Source organism: Myripristis murdjan, chromosome 6 (assembly GCF_902150065.1).
Source record: "Myripristis murdjan chromosome 6, fMyrMur1.1, whole genome shotgun sequence".
Classification (NCBI taxonomy): domain Eukaryota; kingdom Metazoa; phylum Chordata; class Actinopteri; order Holocentriformes; family Holocentridae; genus Myripristis; species Myripristis murdjan.
Window position 1 is genome coordinate 32731350 of NC_043985.1, and position 22071 is coordinate 32753420.

General features: G+C 46.6%; 2 protein-coding genes across 2 annotated transcripts in view; one reads left to right on the forward strand and one right to left on the reverse strand.

The window, feature by feature from the left end:
* The window catches only part of immp2l (inner mitochondrial membrane peptidase subunit 2), a 179580-nt gene that overhangs the window by 128884 nt on the left and 28625 nt on the right, over positions 1-22071 (forward strand). The gene's annotated exons all lie outside the window — the stretch shown is intronic.
* lrrn3a (leucine rich repeat neuronal 3a) lies at positions 6148-20600 on the reverse strand. Its single transcript, XM_030053058.1, has 2 exons — positions 20513-20600; positions 6148-9052 (listed from the first exon to the last, which is right to left on the reverse strand). The coding sequence occupies exon 2, from the start codon at positions 8686-8688 to the stop codon at positions 6580-6582; it is 2109 nt and encodes a 702-aa protein (XP_029908918.1). The 5' UTR covers positions 8689-9052; positions 20513-20600; the 3' UTR covers positions 6148-6579.

Sequence of the window (22071 nt, forward strand, 5' to 3'; positions counted from 1 at the left end):
ATGCATGAATGATATCTGCTAACATTTAAAAAAAATACTTCCTGCAGTACTCCAACATACCACTAGAGGTCCATTTGAGAACCACTGCTCTAGCATCAAAGACAAGACGTAACTACGACCTTCGTTATCAACTCTGAGCGAGGAAGAGGAGTTGTCCTTTGAGAATGAATGACATCACTGTTTCACGACGGACACGCCCACAAACTGAAAGTAGAAAAAAAGTCACTACATTAGACTCTACAATAAAATAGAGAGACGTGTAATTATCCAACTAATTATTTCAACATGATGTCATGATTTTTCCCCCTAATAAATTTGTCCCTAACATTAAATTAAACCCAGCAACCAAAAAAAATACCAAGTGAAGTCAAATGTATTTAATGCAGCATGTTATTATAGATAAACAGACAAATACATATCTTAAATAAAACATCTTAAATCTTTCTAAGTCATTTTGTTTGAGAAACTTATTTATCAGTGAGACTGTTAAATTATTTAGCAATCTGTCTAAATCACCGTTTAATCACCCATTTCTTGCTGTTTTATATCGCTGCACTTCTGTTGCACTGAAAGTATTTTTTACTCTTGTTAGTCAGATGCATATCCAGTCGGCCAGATTGAAAAATGATCACTCTTCTGACAAATACAAAAAAAAAAAGAAAAAGAAAAGAAAAAAGGTAACCCAATTTCTGTTTACTTCCTATGTTTTCTGCCTCTCAGAGACCAAACAAAGACTGGTAGCTGCTTCCCGGATGGCAAGTTTGCATTGCATTTTTAATTTATTTATTGAAAGACAAAGGAAAACAGCATTTTGGGCAGTGAATGTGGAGCAGAGGACGGCTGATGAGACTCTTGGAGCAGCCGTAGAAACGAGGCCAGAGGTCGGCCAGATGCAAGAACGCAGCCAAGACCGGTGGCAGCCGATCGTACTCGGCACCTGCAGTGAGCTGGACCGGATCACTAAACGCTTGATGTTTTGGAAGATTCACGTTTCTATTTCTTGAGGACGTTTGGATCGCACCGTGTTAAGAGTTTTGGTGGAAGTTTTGGTTGTCAGACGCGTCCCGGGGAGATGGATGCGTTTACTCTCCTGTAACATCTGTTTCAAACGCGTCGCAAACCTCTGGAGGTTTTTCGGCAGTCAGATCTGTGTCTGTCTTATACGCATTTTCATTTGCACCAGCGTTTTGTCGGGCAGATAAACCCATCTGGATGTTATTCAGACGCTCAAGACACGATCAGGTGTGAAATGAATTGTCCAAATTTGATACGTTTTGCAGGTGACTCAATCTAAAGTGTGCTGAATTTCAGGCGATGCAGCAGTGTTGAAAGTAATGTGTAGATATTGACCGTCTGGTGTTCGGGGTTTGAGCTGCAGACAGGTGATGAATGACAGGAAAACAGCAACATAAAGTGGCTTATTAAGGTGTCAGGAACCAGACAGCCTCAGAGCTCGCTGGCATTGATTGTCCAAGTCTCTGGAGGTTTCCTGCAGCTCCATTCTCCCACCAGGTCCTGCACACAGAGAGGGATGTCTGCGGACGTCCAGCTTCCAGCTCTCCACGTGGAGCCGAATCGAGGTCAGCTGGACGTGTTTGTAGATTTTCAAAGACGTTTCACTTCTCATCCAAGAAGCTTCTTCAGCTCTGACAGACGGGTGGGACGTCCCAGCTGTCTGACCTGTGTCAGGACGTTCTCCCTCGCCCTCGATTCAGCTCCATGTGGACCTACAGAGGGGGATCTTACAGCGTGGCTACAGGACATGAAGCCCTCGTTACAAAGACAAATGCACATTTGATCGTTGAGTGGCACTGGTCTACAGGGAGATGTGGAGAAAAGTGATGAGTCATCCTTCATTATATTCTGGGCGAGACGCTGGACCCCTGCAGTGAGGGGGCACTCTGCATGGTCCACCTGTCCCCTTCAGGGGGGGAAAGGTTTTCTGCAAATCAATACAAAGCTCATCTGACTCATCAACTTTATCCTTTTCCATCCTGATGGGAAGGGTCTCCTCCAGGGTGGCCACAGGGCCCGAGGGCTCACTGGATGCTTTGAGGAGGATGATGATGATGTCAGTGATGATGCTGTGGACTTCAGTCAGCACATTTCAACCCAGCTGAACATCTATGGCGGATTTTGGACTCTCCATAACCATCACAAACACCAAATGAAGGAAGGGAATATCTTTTGGAAGAATGGAGCTCCATCCCTCCTGAACACTTGCCAAGACGTGTCTGTACGGTCTGTAGCGATGGAGCAAATCTCTGGACATTTGCTGAAAATTAGCTTCTTGTCACTTGATAGCTGAGTATCCCAATTGATTAATGACACCCTCCACTGCAGTGTGATCGCTTCACTCCCTGTTTCCTGTGGAATGGCTGGCAGACAGCTAACCAGCCTGCTGAGCGCTGCAACAGGATCACAGCTCCATGTTGCTCTTCATTTTCTGGCCCAAGGGCACTTCAACTACCGAAAACTACTGCAAACACTGAGAAACAGAGGCTTCCAGTTATATATTTCCTGAAGGATGCACAAATTAAATAAGTAACAGGTGCAACAGAACCAGGGAGAGTGGAACACAGTTAAAAAAAAAAAAAAAGATGGAGGGTGGTGGAAGTCATAAATCAGCCTGAATCGTTCTTGCCCCTCCATTGGAAATAACCTTGTCTTGTAAGTGACTGCTATCCGCTTCCGTTTATCAGGAAAGGTTAAGTGGACGCTCACCATCTGCGACTTTCCATCATGAAACAATAATAAAAGCTCAGAAAGGCTTCGCGTTCCAAGATCACCCAAAGTCAACGCTGTTGTTTTAACTTAATGGGCCGGTGAGTGGGAGAATAATTACTTAAAGCCCAGGAGGCTCGGCACGAGGAAAGCCAGATAAATGTGAGGCTTTTTCTAGTTTTACTTACCCCGAGCAACAAGCTGCGGGCCTGGCCTAAATACCAAATGTTTGTAATGGGGTAATAATTCATAACCAAATAGTTTTACTCTCTCCCCGAGTTTATTTTACGCGCTAGCACATATCAGAGAAATGGGACGTTTTAAAAGTGGAAGCGTGGTAATGAGAGGTATTAGTTCACTTCATCAGAGATTGTTAGGCTGTTTTCATGGATTATTAGCAGAAAATGAAACGGAGGAAGAGTGGCGGGTAAACACTGATAATACAGCCATACATAACAACAGCAAATATGATTCTGCCGGGACTAAACATGCAGTCGGAGCTCATTAAACCCGGCGGCTGTGTTGTTTTTTTCTGCGAGGAGTGTGTGTGTGTGTGTGTGTTTTATTGTATTTCCACAGTGTCTCAGTAATTGTGTGCAGTAATTCTTCCTGTTCGCACACGTTTGGTGGTTTGTAATCCTGTTGTATTCACAACGCAGGCACTCGACACCGCTTTTCCCCCCGCCAACCCAACACGACGATAATCTACTACAGATTAAAAGGTGAGAGTGGAGCATGTTTCCTCTTCTGTCCCTAGCAGAGGACTTTGAATCGTCTTTGTCTCCCCGTCGTGCCGCTGTAGCTCCTCGCAGAGCGCTGGTGGAGGGGAGTAAAGCTAATCCAGCGCCTCAGGGCCTGAATCCTGCTTTTACAAAGAGCCTATTGAGTCAACTCATTAATTCCCAACCTTAAAGGCAGTGACAGATAAGTAGAGAATAATATTCGTGCGTGTGTGGATTCTTCCCCGCAGTATATCTCTGTGGATAGTTTCAGCGCTCCGCATAGAATTTGTCACTTTCAATTAGGCCACTCTAATTGCAAGATGTTCACTCAACCAATCACTGCCCTGCAAGGCTGCGGTAAAAAAGAATGACTAATTATATGTGGAGCTAAGAAATGGCTGGCTAATTCTCCCAATCTGGCCACGGATATCATAATTCAATTGCAGAGTATATCATACGCCGCCTGCTTGTCATTTGCAATATTAATGAGCGGGCGCATTTCTCTGAGGAAAACCATCAGTTGGTTAATCATGTCTGCGGCGCGGCGACGCCCACCGCTGTTTGGCTGCTGGTGGAGGCCGGTGGCACTCAGCGCCGCGCACAAACACCAGAGATCAGCGTTAAACTTCATCTCATTCATACCACGCTGTGATGGGTGTGTGTGTGTGTGTGTGTGTGTGAGACGGTGATTTTTTAACGGGGCTTCCTACACAGATCCGGACAAGTCTGGACATTCATTTCCTTATTTATTCATTTTAAGGGCAGAAAATAATATGTGAAGGAGAAAGGGAGTACAGTAAATGATCAAATTCATATTCCAAATTCATTTTCCAGGGCGTCCTGGTGGCTCGGCGCAATGACTGATCATTTACAGTTTTTGAAAAGTTTTGGAATTGGAAGGGTGTTGGGAAAACTGTGCAATCCCAGTACACATGAATGCACTTTTTATAAAATGTGCATTATATTAGCTTTTTTATAGTAGAAATAAACCTCTGCTATAGAGCGATATGGTCTGGTTTATAGTCATATTGTGATATTAGCTTTGTGGAACTGAGCAATAATTTAGCACAGAGTGAAATGGACTAGCTGACAGTCATATTATGCAGCCGCTCGCTATCAGCAGACATCAGATTGATTACCAAACAAATGCTTTAAACCCACTGACGAAGTGAAAGTCTGGTCCTGGTGCGAGAATCACTGGGGATTGTGGATTTAATTTAGGCTGGCAGTTGGTTGGATTCTGGTACAAACTATCGCTGTTCAGCAGATTCCCTCTGGATCTCCCGCAACATATTGTGTGCGCCCTCGGTAGCGCAGAATTACTCACTCAGATGGGCATTTTTCGCCTCTGGGTGTGTATTGGCATTTTTTTTTTTTTTTTTATACTTTGTTTTGTTTTTGCCAGTGTTTAAAAAAATAATGAGATATCCCTATTTTTATTTCATTTTCGCTGCAAGGATTACATGTTGACACACTGTTTGCTCCTCTCGGAGGGGATGAACTGGAGTTCAACCCGGCAGCGCGGGCGAGGGAAGGAAATTAGAACAAAAAGCCTGTAGGACAACCTGCCATTTCTTTTATGAAATCCCTCCTTTCTAGTGCAGCTGCTCTGCTAAGTACCCAGAATGCTCTGCAGCGCACCGAGGCGCCGGGCTCTCTAATGAATTCAGGCCTGGTTATCTCGCTCTCCACAGGAAAGTACAGCACATCAGTAACATCAGCAGAGTGAGGCGTCAGGCGCTGTCCTCCTCCGTCCTGCCTGGGACCAAAACTACTCTGTCCTGGTTTTGTGGTCTATTTGTCTCTGTCCCCGCCTCCCCCCGCCCCTCCCGGCTCAATGTGAGGCGCTTAACAAACGAGCCCGATAGTTGCTGAGCTGTTCCTGTAATGGCGGCGGCGTCTCTCCAGGGTCACATGGGAAGGCGGTGGCTTCGGCGCTGCGTTCCTGCTGACCTATTCACTACCTGCCTCTAATGGGTCATATTTTAGCTCCCGTGGCGGTGACAAATGGCCGCGCTCTAAAAGCCCTGTCCAAGGTGCTGAAACTCGGTTGATCTACGACCGAACCCCGCTGATAAATGCCTCCCATCAGTTTGCGTGTGACGCCGATTCATCACCTCGCTGAGGTTTGTGTTAGGAATCCATATTGGATTTTTAATGAAAGAGAATATAATGCAATTCAAAGTCAATGGGTTTGCCAATGTGCCCCACTCTTACAGTGTGCACTTACACACACACACACACACACACACATACTTACGCAAACTATCTCACAGTCCTCTCCAGTCATCATCCTGTTTTAGATTGCATTGCATTTCCCTAACAGTGTTATAGTGGCTGCCTTGAAGGGCGGCTCCAGTAATTGTGTTTGTCTCGTTTGCATCTCACACTTCTGCTCCTATAGGCTTTGGACAAGGACTGAGGAAGATTTATGTGGCTTATCTTGGTGTATTAATATTTTGCATTTCATGGACAAGTGGGTGCTATTGATTTTTCACGTCCCTCGCCCCGGTAGAAATATTTTAAAAGACCTTGCCTTGATGAAAAAGTGCGTTTCGGTGTTACAATTTAACGAGAAAAGATTGTTGTTATAAGACACCACACAGGTTTAATGAAAAATGTATTTGTTCATAAAATTGTTCACATTTTAGTCAATTTTATTGTACACCAGACTAACAAGGTGTTTTTGCCCTGTTATAAATTCTATGTGTGTATTCCTCGCTCGGCACCCTTTAATATTACACAGCACAGAAGATGTTTCTTGTGGACATTAAAGCCATCTTGACAAGGTGAACCCCCTAGCAGGTAAGACAGACGTCAGGGCCGCCTGTGTGCTGTGCTTTAACTCTGGTTGCACTGCATGGATGACCAGTAGTAGCCATGTAGATCACAATCAATATATCTGTCTGTGAAAGTTTGTTATAATGACACAAGTTTGAAATACAAAACAGTCTCTGCTTTTAGCCGGTTATGTAGGTATGCATGAATTTCTATGATTGCACCCTGCTAAGTTCCAGTACAACTGTCCCGTCCAGACACGCCATGAAAAGAGGGCACATAAATTACACTGTCCAGTGTCCATCACTCTTCACCTCGCTGTAATCCACAGAGCTCCCCCAGCCAAGGATGCTTCTTACACGGTGTTGTCTGGTAAGTCTATTACTGTTGCCCTCACCTTGACCCCAGATACACCGAACTCCATGAGAGAAGAAGAAGAAGAAGAAGAATGAGTGCCAGGAATCAGCAGTGGTTCAGCTTGGTCGGCTATCAATTTCCTGTAAAACACTTGGCTGTACAGCGATGTATAGATGACGGAGGAAGCCACAGCGACCGTAATAAAAAACACCGCACAAGCCGTCATCACCAGCCTGTCCCAGCTCTCTGTTTTCTCCACAGGGAGCGCCTGCTCCTTTGTGGTCAAATTGACGCAGTCCCTGCTGTATTCAGGCGGCACAGCAGTGACCTCGACACAAACCCGGTAGTGGGTGGATGGTTTCAGCTGTCTGAGATGGTACTCTTTCACATCAGCAGGAAGCCTGGCTGTGAACGCCATGGGGGGATGGCTACCATCTGCTAGTACAGACCATTTTATTTGTGACACCAGACCACCTGCACTTTCCCAGGACACCATAGCAGAATGAGACTGGACAGATGTGATATGTACATGTAGAGATCGGTTTACAGGCAGGGGAAAGTATCCATCCACCACCACCGTCACAGACTTGAGGTCTGCTCCGACAAGATTGTGGGCAACACAGGTGTACAAACCAGCTTCACGCTCGGTGGTGTCGTAGATGTCGAAGGTTCCCTCGGGGTGCATGTAGTACTTGTTGGACACGCTGCCAGGCAGGACCCTGTCTCCCAGTGGGGTCACCCAGTAGATCTCTGGCTCTGGCTCCCCGAACGCCCGGCAGTGCAGCGTCACCGAGCTCCCTTTGCTGACCACGACTCGACTCGGGAGGCTCCCAGGTGAAATCAGCGGGAGGCAGATCTCCGTCATCTCGCGGAAGTGCACCTGTCGGACGTGCTGGCCTTGGTATTCCGGCGGCTCCACGCAGAACAGGGAGTCGGGCTCCATGAAGCGAACAGCGCTCGTGTTCATGTTGACCCAGCGGATGACGCAGTCGCAGCGAATGGGGTTGCTGTGCAGGCTGACCTCGCGCAGGTTGGACAGGGACTCCACGGTGCTGCGATGGAGCGCGCTCAGAGCGTTGCTGTTCAGCATCAGTGTCTCCAGTCTGGGGAGCTTGTGGAAGGCCTTGGGGTGGATGTAAGACAGCTTGGGATTGTTGGTGGCTTCGATTTTTGTCAGCTCCGGCAGGTTGCTCAGGGCAAAGCTGTCGATGGACACCAGCTGAGGCATGCTGTTAATGCCGAGCTCCTTGAGATGGATCATGTCCATGAAATCACCTCTCTGGATCCTCTCGATGGGATTCTTGTTCAAATCCAGGAATTTCAGGTTCTGGACTCTTTTCAGCGCAGCTCGGGGGACACGATTAAACAGGTTGTCGAAAAACGAGATGCTTTCCAGGTTTTCAAGGCCCACCAGAGCATTGTCGGGGATTTCTGTCAAATTCATCCTGGCGAGCACAAGGCTGCGAAGGTTGGCCAGGGGTTTAAAGTTCATGTCTGACAACTCAAGGATGGGGTTCTCCCCAATCATCAGGATCTCCAGGTTGGGCAGGGGCTGAAACCACTGGCTGTCGATGCTCGTCAGTCGATTGGAGTTGAGATGGAGCCTCAGGAGCCTGCCCAGGCCCTGGAAGGCCCTTGAGCTGATGGAGGAGATTAAGTTGTGGTTGATGTAGAATTCCTGTAGGTTGGGCAGGGAGGGGAGGCAGCTGTCGGGAAGCTCCTGAACCCAGTTCTCCTCCATGTGGAGTGACAGTAGCTGGCGAAGAGGCCCCAGACAAACATCACTCACTGAGGAAATGTTATTCTGAGACAAGTCGATCTCAGTGATGTTGGCCAAGTAATCCAAAGTTTTCTCCACATTAATGATATTGTTTGTCTGTAACAGGAGTACCTGTGTTTCTGACGGGAGTCTTTCCGGTAGCTCTGAGAGGCCTAAGTCATTACAGTCCACCGTGGCAGCCTCTGTATAAATAGAGCTTGGCGAGAACCAGGGTCGTATCTCACATCGACACAATGCAGGGCAATGAGCGGCCCCCTCCGAGGCCAGAACAAAGGCAGTCAGAGCCAGCTCGGCTAGCAAACAAGCCACAACTGCCGTCTCCTTCATCTTGGCCCCTTATTCCCTTCAGCCAGTAATTGGCCCTTACGGAGTCAGCTGTTAGCACTGTTAACTTCACAAATAAAAGCTCATTTGTTACTGCAGCAAGACAGAGTGGATTTCTGCTGACGACTGGTCCCCCAAGGCTTTGGCCCTGTTGTCTTCTAGCTCTTGGCAAGGAGAGGCAACCTTTCAGTGGAGTCTGTGCCAGGTTGTCATGCAAGCCGGGTATGTCAAGGTCAGCGTATCCTTCAGGGAGTGACGCTGTGAAGCGCAGGAACAATTGAGGAATGCTGTGGCTCCGGCTGGGGACGTTTCACTCTGCCTTCCATCATTATTATCCTCCGCCGCTGTCACTGGTGTCAATTTCCATCTGGGGAGAAAGGAGAGAAAAATAGGCATAATGTAATATGGTGTTATAGAGAAATGAATGCATATTGACCTTTAGGAATATTGAGACTTATTAAGCCTGTTCAGCCTCATTGGATTTTATTGCATTCCCTGCACCATCAGAATTGTAAGTTATGATTGACTTGACCTTATGTATATTATTTGGCAGGTCTGTAACTAATAATGGTACTTTTGAGTCTTTTTCTTTTTTTTTTTTTATCACTGAAGGGCAAGAGGATCCTGGCAGCCGAGCTGAAATTTACTTTTTTTTATATTTATTTTTTGCTCACAGCGGTAAAATAACTGTCCCAGAAAAGAACTTGGAAATGATGCCCAAAAAAAAAAAAAAAAAAAAAGTAATTCAAAAAGTAACACACATTGTGAGTTCCCATTTTGCCACCCACCTTGTAATTAGAGTTTTGTCACCCCCCCACCCCTAAAACCTTTTGCTGCTGTGAACAATGCACCTGCATGCACTTCACCCACACAAAACAGCACAGTTTGCCAGAGCTGATACACACAACCTCGAGCCGTTGTAGATTCACCAAAAATATCTCTGCAGCGAGCTTGCCACGGGTCTTGTGCTGTGACTCCTCTGTGCTTTTTTGCATTATTCATGAGGAGCTGAATCAACGTTGTTGGTGCAGGTGACAGGTCTACAGCGGGCTTGCCTATGTTGACTGCACATATTGATGTTTTGATTAATTTGTGACCTTGAGTGCAGAAGCCACAGCTGAGCGCACGATAGTAGATGAAGCTGTCGGTGAGGCCGGAGGAGCCGGCTGCTGATGAGGACGAGCCATGACAGTTTATGCATATATTAGCTTGTTTATGGCAGGCAGTCAGCACACACAGGTTGGGCCAAGCAACCTAAAAGAGTTTCTCTTGCACTTTTTTTTTTTCCTTCTCCCCTCCTCCCTCTCTCTCTCTCTCTCTCTCTCTCTCTCTCTCTGTCTGTCTGCTGGTTTTGCTTTCAGCCATCTGTGAGAAACACCACAAAGAGTATAACCAAGCTGCTCTGTGACAAGAACGCCGCAAATTAATTTAATTTGCCGTTAGAGCACAGAATTCCTTTCATTTATTCAATATAATTAGGCAATACCGCATTTTTTTTTTTTTTTTTTTTTGGTTGTTTGTTTGTTTTTGTTTTTTAACCTGCTTGCGTGTTACCATCCGTACGTGGTTGGCTCCCATTTGCAATCATTCCCTGCCCGTCTTTGTTTTGTTTTTATGCATCTCATTAAAGCCGCAGATCCTGAGACCCGTTCCCACCGCTCGCAATGAGAAAGCAGCGTCTTGTGCGCCGTGTTATGCAAATGCTTCCCCGCAGAGATGACAACAGTAAGCTTATGTACAGTATTTAGGTAAAAAAAAAAAAAAAACGACAAACAACAACCTATATGCTAATGTCGAAGAGTGTGGTTTGAATGTTAAAGCGAGTGTTTAATGGTGGATGTTTTCTCTTCTGGTTTAAGAGGCTGCTCTCCGGAGATGCCTCTGTATGCTAATTTGATTTCTCCTGTTTACTTCCGCAGCGCTCACCGACTCATTTTCCTCTTATTACTTAACACCAAGAGCCTGCAGTGACTTCCCCCGCGTCCCCTGCATGCACAGTTATATAAAATGGAGATCTAAGTGGTGCTCGATTTTCTGATGTGATGATTAAAGTAGCAGTTGGGGTTGTAGAAAATGTCACGGAAAGATTACATGTGCAGCACTGGAAAGGGTATTTTCATTTACTTTCCAGAAGACTGTTCTCCGCTCCTTCAGGATTAAATGGCTTGTTTTCCTAATGATGTGTAGATGCATGAAGCTCTATTTTTATTCTGCTTTTAGGATCACAGATTTCGGGCACTCCCCGTAGACCGATGTGACAAATGTGATTTAATTAGCAAGGCCGATTCAGACGCAGGGCTGCAGCAGTGAGACCGTATCCTGAAGCCGGTCGCTGAGAGGCACCAGCAGTTCAGTTGCTGCTCATTTTTATTTTATTTTCACTTCTGTCATCATGTGCTCATCACTTTCAGCACATGACTTTAAACGATCAGATTTGGAATGGACCGTAGAAGTGATTTTGCACGTTTGGCATAATATCTACTACATGTATATACTTCAAAGCGAGCAGTGGTATTTTTTTTTTTTTTTTTTTAGAGCTGCCACATCACTCCTCCTCCCTTTCCTCCAGCCGCTGGTTTCCATTCATTCCACTACGATATGAACATGAACTTTCAGAGCCTTCACACTTTCTTCACTCCAGTTTTCCATCAGCCCAATAAAGTCCTCCACATGAGTTTTCCTAAAAGCAGCAGCACTGTTGGCTTTTCAGGACTTTTTCACACTGAAACGCCCCCTCCTCCTCCTCCGCCAGGGAAAATAGTCCCTAAGCGGGGAAACGTTTTGCTTTCCACAGCCAATTATCAGCTGTGTGGTTTCTGAATGTTGAGGCCACAGAAGCAGAACATTATAAGGCGGCTGCTTCAACCACAAACTCACATTTTGACTGTGTGATGTTAAAGCTTTAGCTCCCAGCAGGATTTGTAAAATGGTTTGTTGACATGTAAATTGTAGTAAATGAGCCAAACATGGAAAAAAATCCTTAAACTTAACACCTGTGATGTGGTGGATGGTGTCATCCAAGGTCATGGGAACTGAACCCCTCACCCTCACGGTGTTAGTGCCTTGCTGAGAAACAAACAGTGGCGGTGTTGCCTCCACGCCGCTCATATCGAGCAGCTCAGCACCGTGCCAGCTGTGTTTTCCTCACACACACCGTGACCTCAGAGGTCGGGAGTTGCGGTCCTGGGATATAATTCACCGGCTGAAGAAGTTTGGAGCGCCGACCTCTGAGGACTGATTTCTGCTGAGGGAACAGTCTGCTGCATCTGGCCGTGGCGTTCGCTTCCCCCACTCACACTCTGCCAATGCAGCACTTCGAAAAAAAGCCTCCAATAGCAAGAAAGAGAATTTCTTATTGTCACCTCATAAAAGTATTTAGTAATGCATTATACGGTGTGCATGCAAACCAAAAAGCTGTCCATCCAGCGAGAGGAGCTCTGTTTAACCTGCCAGGACTGCCAGCCTGGGATTTTTTTTTTTTTTGAAAGTGCTGAATATTGACATTCTCTGAATGGATTAAAGCAACCGAAATGTGAAATATTTATGTATTTTCTCATACAGCGGTGAGAGAGTTGGAGGGCCTAAGCTCTTACGGCGCTGCCATCCTAATGTGGCAGACGTCTCATAAAGTGGTCCCACTCGGCCATGTTTTATTCAGCAGGCCCAAAGCGAGGGGGGGGGGGCGGCGCTCACTGATACAGGCGAGCTGCAGACAGCCCGGCCTATCACCCGACACCACGCCGCCGTCCTGTGGAAACCCCGTAACTCCACTTTGGGTTATGTTCATGTATTCATGTCAGCTCAAACCATACGGTCCTGTGCAGGCTGACGAATGGCTCTGACCTCTCGGGCTCGTGAAACACGGCGCACAGGATGAACTAAAAAAAAAAAAAAAAAAACTGCACCGTCATCAAGCTACAAACACGGCTTTTTTCTTACTTGTGAAAAATGCACTTTGCAGAGATAACGTGGTTTCCAGCCGACAGCAGCGAGGGACGGTCCAGGCTCAGAGGGTTAGGATGCTTTCGGTTACAGACCTACACCTGCAGTCAGTACAGAACCCCCCCCCCACCCCGCATGCGTCTGTCCTGCATCCATGACTTGCAGACATATCATTTTGCTGCCATGCTGACTCCCAGGCAGCTTTTCATTACAACCGCAGACTTTATAATAATCCACGGCGAACAAACAGACGTCTCATCTGACTTGGGAAGAAAGGGGATGATAACAAACTGAGTCCCGTGGAGGAAGTGAGGCTTCCTGTCTGCCTCCGGCGTGACCGACACCACGTCTGCACACAAACTTCAGCCTTCTGCTGTGTCATGGCATCAGGCTACGACTTGCTAATTCAGTATTCACATTCACAGCCCGTCTCGGTGTCCTTATGAGACCCTTTAGGGGGAGCATAGGCCCTAATGAGTTTCTCGTAACATGAGGCGGGGTGAATGAGCCAAAAGTCCTTCATCTCCAGGAGGAAAATTTGATCTTGATTACTGGAGCAGGTGAGCCAACATTAACCTTTTTAAAAGATTTTTGGGACATTTTTACAGTTTTTTTTTAATTTGCCAGAGAGTTAGAGTAAAGAGAGGGACGACATGCAGCAAGCAGAGGCCCGGGGCAGGATCAGACCCAGGCAGTGCAATAAGGACACCTGAGCCAGTATATTTCATCGGTATGTGGTAAATAAAGCGCGGCATTTAACAAAAGGACAATGGCCGGCACTTTGGCACTTTGTTTTTACACTCGTCCTGCGTCCACCGGTGTGTCCAGTACTGAGGACACTGGTGATCTATTTTTCTTTTGCATCTGTCCTTTAACGGTCCTGCAGCAAACCTCTCATCACGTCACATCACTGCCATGAAGATAATATCCACTTCACTGCTGCTGGTTCTGGCGGGTCACGTTAAAGGTGCAGTGTGTGTAATTGGTGAAGGTCAGGTGGAATGAGGCGTGGCATGTGGTGGTTGAGTCTATGTGGTTTTCGCGATCGGCGCGGCTCGCTGGTTAAATTCTGTGCTTTGTCCCGTGGATTTTATCAGCTGAGTCTGAAGGCTCCTCGCTGAAATCAACCGTCCTCCGTTTTGCATCGTGCGCCTTTTCGATAAATTATAGAAAATCTGTACCTTAATCTGACCAATCTGTGTTTGCGAGTCAAATTAGCAGCAGCAGCTCTGAACCTGGACCGAGATCGTCTCCCAGCAGCTGATAAGAAAATGAGTGGGCAGGGCCGATATTTAGCCAACATTAGCCTGTGGAATAAACTCTAATGGGGTTAACTCTATAAAGCCTGAACTATGAAAGAATTGGCAGAAAATTCCATTTTTTTTAAATTGAACCCTTTATTTAGTCCTATAACAAAATATATATATATAAAAAAAAATTCCAAAAATATGTTATTACACGACCTTTCTGTTGTATGATATATGATATGTATTTGAAGTGCCAATGGTATGGCCCAGGGTGAACAGGGGAAGTGTTCAAAGGTGTACAACAGGATTTTGGTCAAGTATTGATTAAACTGAAAACGAAAAACGGAATTGAAAATGTGTATCATAAATGATACAGATGGCTTTACAGGGTTAAAGGTTATCTGGCTCGGACAGGCGCTCAGGAGCTGATGTGTTCATCAATAAAAATTGACTAGGAAAACATACAAAACGGCAGGTAAACCAAATAATAAGATGCTGTCAGCGTCGTTGCCGTGTATGGAGCGTCCAAAGCTCAGGTGCAGGTATCTGACTTTTCCAGGGGCGGATCTAGACAAATATTCATGGGGTGGCAAGAGGGTGGCATGGAGATTTTAAGGGGTGGCAGAAATATATATGCTGATTTAATACCAAACGATCCCATATGTCAATATTTGCTTGGAAAACCCCCAAATGAGGATATTTTAACTCAAAAACATTCCATTATTGTGGTACATGAGTAAAGCATTGAATAGAAAACCAAAAGGTGGCATTAGAAATATATATTTTTATTTATTTATTTATTCATTTATCAACCCCTTAAATAGTGGGAGTGTCATCTTTTGCTGAATTTACCTGCACTCGGACATTTGAGTCTCGTAACAGAGAGTTTCCGAACAGCCACAATTAAAAAATAAGTAAATAAACTGTCTGAAATTGGGGTGGCAACTTGGGTGGCAAGGCATTTTTCTAGGGGGGCAGCTGCCACCCCCTGCCACCCCCTAGAACCGCCAATGGACTTTTCCCTCTCTATAGTAACACCCCCCCACCCCCCGTCAGGTAGTTTGCTAGTGCTCTGATCAGCTGCGATGTCAAACTGTGACCTCTGACCTTTACCTTCCCACTGGGCAAGTGGAAACTGCACGTCTCCCTTGGGGATCAATAGAGGATGAAAAACAAGGTGATAATTTGTGTGTTTCTGCCTCTCAAGGACACCTAGCGGACCAGATCTGGTGTTTCCTGTTTGTCCAAATTAAATCTGTGCTCGGTTCAGTCGCCGGTGGGAAATCGTTTCCACCAAACCAAACTCTGAAATACAAAAGCGGCTCCAAAAATAGCCGGAATGAGCCAGAGCCAGAGAGCCGCTCTCATCGGCAGTGAAACCGGGTGACGTCGCCCTCAGAATCCAAAACAGTTGCGCCTTGTTGCCGTTTGAGGCCGCCGGCGCGCGAAGCGGCCAAGTGCAGCTCCAGTTTCAGAAACTGGTTCATGCCGAAGTGGCTCGCGGAGCGGAGAGGAGGGAGGACAGAAACGCTGATTAAAAAACAAGAGGGAGCGCACACACGAGCAGACGTGGAGGATTATGTCGTCCATCTGCCGCCGCCGCTGCAGACCGAACCTGCAGGCCCGAGCGCCGCCACGCTCCCCGCCCAGCTGAATTTACTGTTGGACGGAGGCCCTCTGGGGACACGAGGCACAGGGGAACACACTTGTGGGCTCCTCAGCTGTTAGCCTGTGATGGATAGTGTGTAAATACCCTGTGTAAGGCCTTATGACAGTAACACACACACACACACACACACACACACACACACACACACACACTGGCAGCTTTATCACTATTTATGCTTGTATCGTCTGCTATGAGCCACGCTCGCTAACATCCAGTGTTGGGACCAATTACTCACAAAGCTAATAAGTTACAATTACTTATTACTTCTGTAAAAAAGTAATTTTGATTACTGCTCAGTTACTGCTGCAGAAGAGGAATTCAGTTACCGGGGAAAGTAATTTTTATGATTACTTTTTTTCTTTTCTTAAATCCTCTTATTAATGCACATATTTTTGCATTGCTGTTGCAGTGTGGACATTGCTGTCAAATTTCATCTATCATTGTCAGTGTTGGGCACGTTACTTTTAAAAAGTAATTCATTATAGTTTAAAGCAGTGATGCCAACTTGTCCAGGTGGGGAATTGAACCCCCGGTCTTTTGTACGGCCGGTGGAGATACTATCCGCTCTGCCATCAGGGAACACATGAGCTTCTTGTAATTTGTGCTCAGTCATTCTCCATGCATGTTGATAAGTTACAAAAAACTGCAAAGTCTGACCGGTTTGAAAATTGACACACCGCTTTTCCTCCACAAGACGCACATTTTTTGAATAGGATAATAAAATAATAATAATTATTAGTAGTAAGTAACGGCAAGTAACGGCGCATTTTATTGTCAGTAACGGTAACGGTGTTGTAACGGGGGCAACAGTCATTTCTTTGATTACTTGTTACTGATAAAAGTAACGCCGTTTCTTTGTAACGCCGTTACTCCCATCTCTGCTAACATCAGTGTGCACTGCAAACAAAAAAAAAACTTATTCAGACTCATCTTGGTTTTTTTGTTGGGTTTTTTTTGCTCTTTGTTAATCAGCTTGTTTCCAGAGTTTGTCTCCAATCGAGTGTCATTTTCTTCGTCCTCATGGCTGATCTGCCTCGTTTCAACACATTTCTTTACTTATTTCCCGAAAAAAATCTTGAAATTAGTGAAACTGTGGAATGGAGTCAAGTGGGATTATCTAATCCCACTGGCAGATTTGTTGTTGTTGTTTTTTTTTTTGTTTGTTTGTTTGTTTTTTGCCACATATTCTCGGTAACACAGAGGCGTGCAGCGTGCTGTGCACACAAACTGATCAGTGATTAACAATTTGATCATCAGACAATAAACCGATCGTTAATTAATAAGCCTCTCATTAATTAGGTCTGTGTGTCGCTGTGGGACGTGATGAAAGTTGAGCAGGGCTTTAAACAAAAGCTGCATGTACACACACGCACACACACACACACACACACACACGCACGCACACACACACACACACGCACATGCACACACACACACACACACACACACACACACACACACGTGGTCTCATATGTTCAGTCTGTTTCTTCTGTTTCATAAATTGGACCGGACAGGAAGCGACCAGCAGGCCTGTGTGTGTGTGTGTGTGTGTGTGTGTGTGTGTGTGTGTGTGTGTGTGTGTGTGTGTTTGGTTGAACTGGGAGATTCAGCTCTGTTCTGTGTTGTGAAGGTTTACAGCAGCAAAATGAAGCAGCTATACTTACCTCTCCTCCTCTCTCTCTCTCTCTCTCTCTCTCTCTCTCTCTCTCTCTCTCTCTCTGCCCTTCTGTCTCCCTCGCTTTCTCTCTCTGAAATTTCAATTTATTTTATTAAGCTTTCTTGGCTTGAAACTAAAGAACAGCATTGCCAAGATCAAGATAAGATCAACATTTTCTACATAAAATCCTCTCCTCCTCCTTTCCTCTCTCTCTCTCTCTCCTCTTTCTCTCTCCCTCCTCTCTCTCCTCCATTGATTTACTGTTAAATCAGTCCAATCTGAGTCCTGTCCACTGGGTTGTTTCCACCCCTGACCACCCCCGCCACACACACACTCACACCCACACCCGCACACACACACACACACACCCACACCCACACACACACACACACACACACACACACACTCTCTCTCTCTCTCTCTCTCTCTCTCTCTCTCTCTCTCTCCCCCACACGCCTCGTTGGCTATGCCAGCATTAGAATTAGCATCGCTACACACCCACAAGTCACACGTCCCTCTTTAGTAAGCAGCTAGTGCACTGTTAATTAGGCTCTCTCGCCCTCTCTCTCTCTCTCTCTCTCTCTCTCTCTCTCTCTCTCTCACACACACACACACACACACACACACACACACACACACACACACACACTCACATACACACAGTTGAACCGCATAGAACAGCCTCTGCCTGTTGGTTAATGTCAGTACAGTAGTGTGAATGTGAGTGTGTGTGTGTGTGTGTGTGTGTGTGTGTGGTGAGTGTGGAGGAACATGCATTTTTATTCCTCACATTATCATCTCATTAAATAAAAACCTGTGCTGCATTAAGTGGACACACACACACACACACACACACACACACAGGCCCTGATTGGTTCAACAGGATTGCTTTGCACCAGTCACAGCTCTTCACGCCGACTTTAAACGTTGAAGATGTTTTAGCGCCCCCTAGAGTTTGTAGTAAATCAGAGCGAGAGTGTGTCGCGGTGTGTTCAGACTGCAAGCCGATTGGCTGACTCGACCCATTGTGGGCGGGGCCAGAGGCTCGGACACTGTCTATCTACCAGCTGCAGAGTTTGGAATAAGAAAACAGTGTGTGTTTTCTGCTCTGTTGTCACCTTTCCTGTTTTTTAAGAAGCTGGCTAGGGCTAGGCGGGTTGGTTCTTTCAAAATAAAAGTTGCATGGAACTGTGGAGCTTTGCATGACTTTTCATCCGTGTTGCACTTTAAGATAAATGACATCAGGAGGGACACGAGGAGGCGCAGGATGTGATTCAGGCGTGGCGACGTGGAGGAAACACACACACACACACACACACACACACACACAGTCACTGTGACTGAAAACACAGACGCCTTCCATCTGAGTGTAATCTGACCTGCACCTGTGTAATCTGCCCCAAACTCTTCTGTCCCAGCACAGAACACATCACAGCAAAAAAAAATTACTTAATCTGTGGTCCATCAGCTGGCCAGGAGAAGATCAACATCAACAAAAAAAATGTCTAAAAAAAAAAAATGTCTAAAAAAGTCTTGAGCACATTGATTAGTATTGATTAGTGCTGATTAGTGTTGATTAGTGTTGTGCAAGTTGGTGTTGTTGTTTTAATGTAATATTTGAGTGTACCACTAAATGTGACTTCATGTGACTGCTGCTGTGTAATCCAGGATGTGGCGGATGAACATAATCTCCCCATAATTCATGTCCACAGCACATCATGATGTGTGTTTGAGAGTCGGTGCTCGTGCTGCGTCCGTCATTATTGAATCAACAGTAAGTCAAGCTGCTGTAATCCCGACGCTCCTGTCAATTAAAACGGAGATAATTGCTTGTTGTGGCCGTTTCAAAGTAAACGCGGTGTGATGGGAGCAGAGTGACTGGACGCCGTCCCTCTGGGAGATCAGGCGAGGAGAGGCACGGCTGAAAACGGGATGTTGGCGTTTCACCTCTGGAGCCCCGGAGACCGCTGCGTCTGTGAAGGCTCAGTCACAGCGAGTCGGACGCTGCTGCATTTTGGCGTGAGGGGAGCGAGCGGCATCTCTTTTCCTTTCTTTCTTTCTTTCTTTTTTTTTTTTTTTTTTTTTTTTTTTTATTAACTTTGCCCTCATTTAGCCCCGCTGTGAAATGTGCTGAATGAGGTCTGTGCATTTAAAGACGCCTTATAGTGCGCTGCTGTTAATTATGAGCAAGGCTTGAATACAGCAGGAGTGATGGGAGGAGGGAGGGAGGATGGAGAGCGAGAGAGAGAGAGAGAGAGAGAGAGAAAGAGAGGTTCTGGTAAATTAGGCAGGCAGTGGTGGGAATGTCTTTTCCCTGCAGCCGATCCCCTGACCTGCACATCTCAACTCTGAGCCACATCACAACGAGCATCTGCGCTTTTATCGCTGACTTGTTGTTGTTTTGTTTGTTTTTTTTTTTTTGTCCCTTTTTTCTTCCCTGACTCAGGCGACCAGACACTGGATCAGCATAAGGCGTCTCTCTCTCTCTCTCTCTCTCTCTCTCTCTCTCTCTCTCTCTCTCTCTCTCTCTCTCTCTCTCTCTCTCTCTCTCTCTCTCTGCTTTAAGTGGAGCTGAAGATGCTTCGTTAAGCTCGGCCACTTTTTACCTCGTTAGCATTCTGCCTGGTCGCCGGCGTCCCAGCTGGCTGAGGCGTGTAGCACATCAAAAAAAAAAACAAAAAAACAGAAAAACATAAAGCCCCGGGTTCAAATCCAGCCCGGCACTTTATTGTTGCATGTCATCCCAATCTGTCTGTCTGAATCAACCCGTCTCTCTCCACTTTGAACTGTCTAACTGAAGGCAAAAATCCCCCCTCCTCCTCCTCCTCCTCCCAAAAAAAAAAAAAAAAAAAAAAAAAAAACAAGCGCTGTCCCTGTTGTGAGGCGGTGCGTCTCACGTGCTGTGACTTCAGGGCTGAACCTGTGGAGCGATGCTGACACCGACAAGACCCCACCGACTCTGACGCACACAATCTGATCTGTTCTCCCACACGGGGAAGAAGAAAAAAAAAACAAAAAAAAACACCAGAGAGCTGACAGGAAAAAAAAAAAAAAAAAAAGAGGGGAGGGGGAAATAAAGGAATAGAGAGATGTGCAGTTTGCTGTCAGGCGGCTGCAGCGTCCTCGACCAGGGAGAAAAAAAAACCCAAACCTGCGACAAAAATCCCCGTTCAGCCTGTTTTCTTATTCCCCTCAGCTGTCAGAACCGCAGGCTGAGCCGCCACAGCGCTCAAGGACTACCGCAGTCCTGCCAACACACACACACACACACACACACACACACACACACACACACAGCGTTGTAACACTCACCGGTAGCAGCGTTCTCCATCACATCCCATGCAGCAGCAGCAGATATTCAGCAGGTATTCCTGGCATGGCTGCAGCAGCAGTGTGTGTGTGTGTGTGTGTGTGTTTGCATGAGTGTGTGTGTGTGTGTGTGTGTGTGTGTGTGTGTGTGAGATTTAAGGCACGCAGCACTGCATGTTAATGTGCAGCAGCAGCTATTTCCCTGTTTTCCTTGAGTATCTCCAAGAACAAACGTCTTCTCTCTTCCCTTTCCACAGTGACAGAGCGAGAGAACGAGAGAGCGAGAGAACGAGAGAGCGGTTTCTCTGCGTGTGTGTGTGTGTATGAGTGTGTGTGTGTGTGTGTGAGAGAGAGAGAGAGAGAGAGAGAGGAAGGGATGGGTAGCAATGAATCCTCCTCCACTGTGACTGTGTGTGTGTGAGAGAGAGAGAGGGAGCGACACAGAGAGAGGGAAAGAGAGGGGGGATGAGAGACACCGAGAGTGAATTACATGAAGAGTTCCTGTGTGAGAGAGAGAGAGGAAGGGAGAGAGACACTGAGAGTGAATGAAGGGGTCTGTGTGTGCATGTGTGTGTGTGTGTGTGTGTGTGTTAGAGAGAGAGAGTGTGGGAGAGAGACCCTGAGAGTGAATGATAGGTTGTGTTTGTCGTTCCTTCATCCTCCTTCTCTTCCGCTGTTTGAGAGCGGATCATCCATCACTCTATCACACACACACACACGCACACACACACACACACACACTAATACACACATTAATACACACCAGCTCCCCAGAGACCAGCCAATCAGTACTCAGCTCTTAGCCTAGCAGTGAATCTGATTGGCTTAGCAAGCTGTCAGTCAGTCATGATCTCCTGTATCCCCACGGCAACGAGAGGAGGAGGAGGAGGAGGAGGAGGAGGAGGAGGAGGAGGAGGCATAGAGGAAGACGAAGAGTCAATATAGGATGTGTGTGTGTGTGTGTGTTCGTGTGTTTGATTCTCCCAGTTTACATTCACACAGCACGTGTCCGTCTTTGAGTCAATCAGAGGGCCTGCTGCAGCTCAGTGCCTTGCTCAGTGGCTCTGTGCTGCTGGGATTGAACCTTCAACCTCCTGTCTCAGTGACTTTGTGTCGCTGCCTTCATGCTCCAGTTTCTCCGGGCCTGATAACCGATGAGCACCGCGCCGCTCAGGGCTTCCTAACTGGAATTGATCCTATTGATTGAGACATTATGAACAGATTCCTCATCAATACTTTGTCTGGAAACTGTGGCAGCGCTCCAAGACGCCGTGCGGCTCCGGGTCGCTGCTCGGCTCCGGGTCGCCGTGCGGCTCCGGGTCGCCGTGTGGCTCGGCCGGCGCAGCGTTCAGACCGCTGCAAAAACAACACGCCACAGGAAGTCAGCTGTTTCTGATGGCAGCTGGAGGCAAGAGAAGTCACCAGCAGCAAGGTGACACTCGGCCAGGTGATGAGCTGGCAGATGTTCACCTTCAGTCTACCTACAAACCAAGCGAACCAATCAGAGCGCAGAGCTCAAACTCTGCAAAACCTGCTGCAAAGTGGCTCCAAGCGAGACTTAA

Bases quoted from the DNA above. Each gene is read 5' to 3' on its own strand.
- lrrn3a (XM_030053058.1), bottom strand. From the start codon at position 8,688: ATGAAGGAGACGGCAGTTGTGGCTTGTTTGCTAGCCGAGCTGGCTCTG.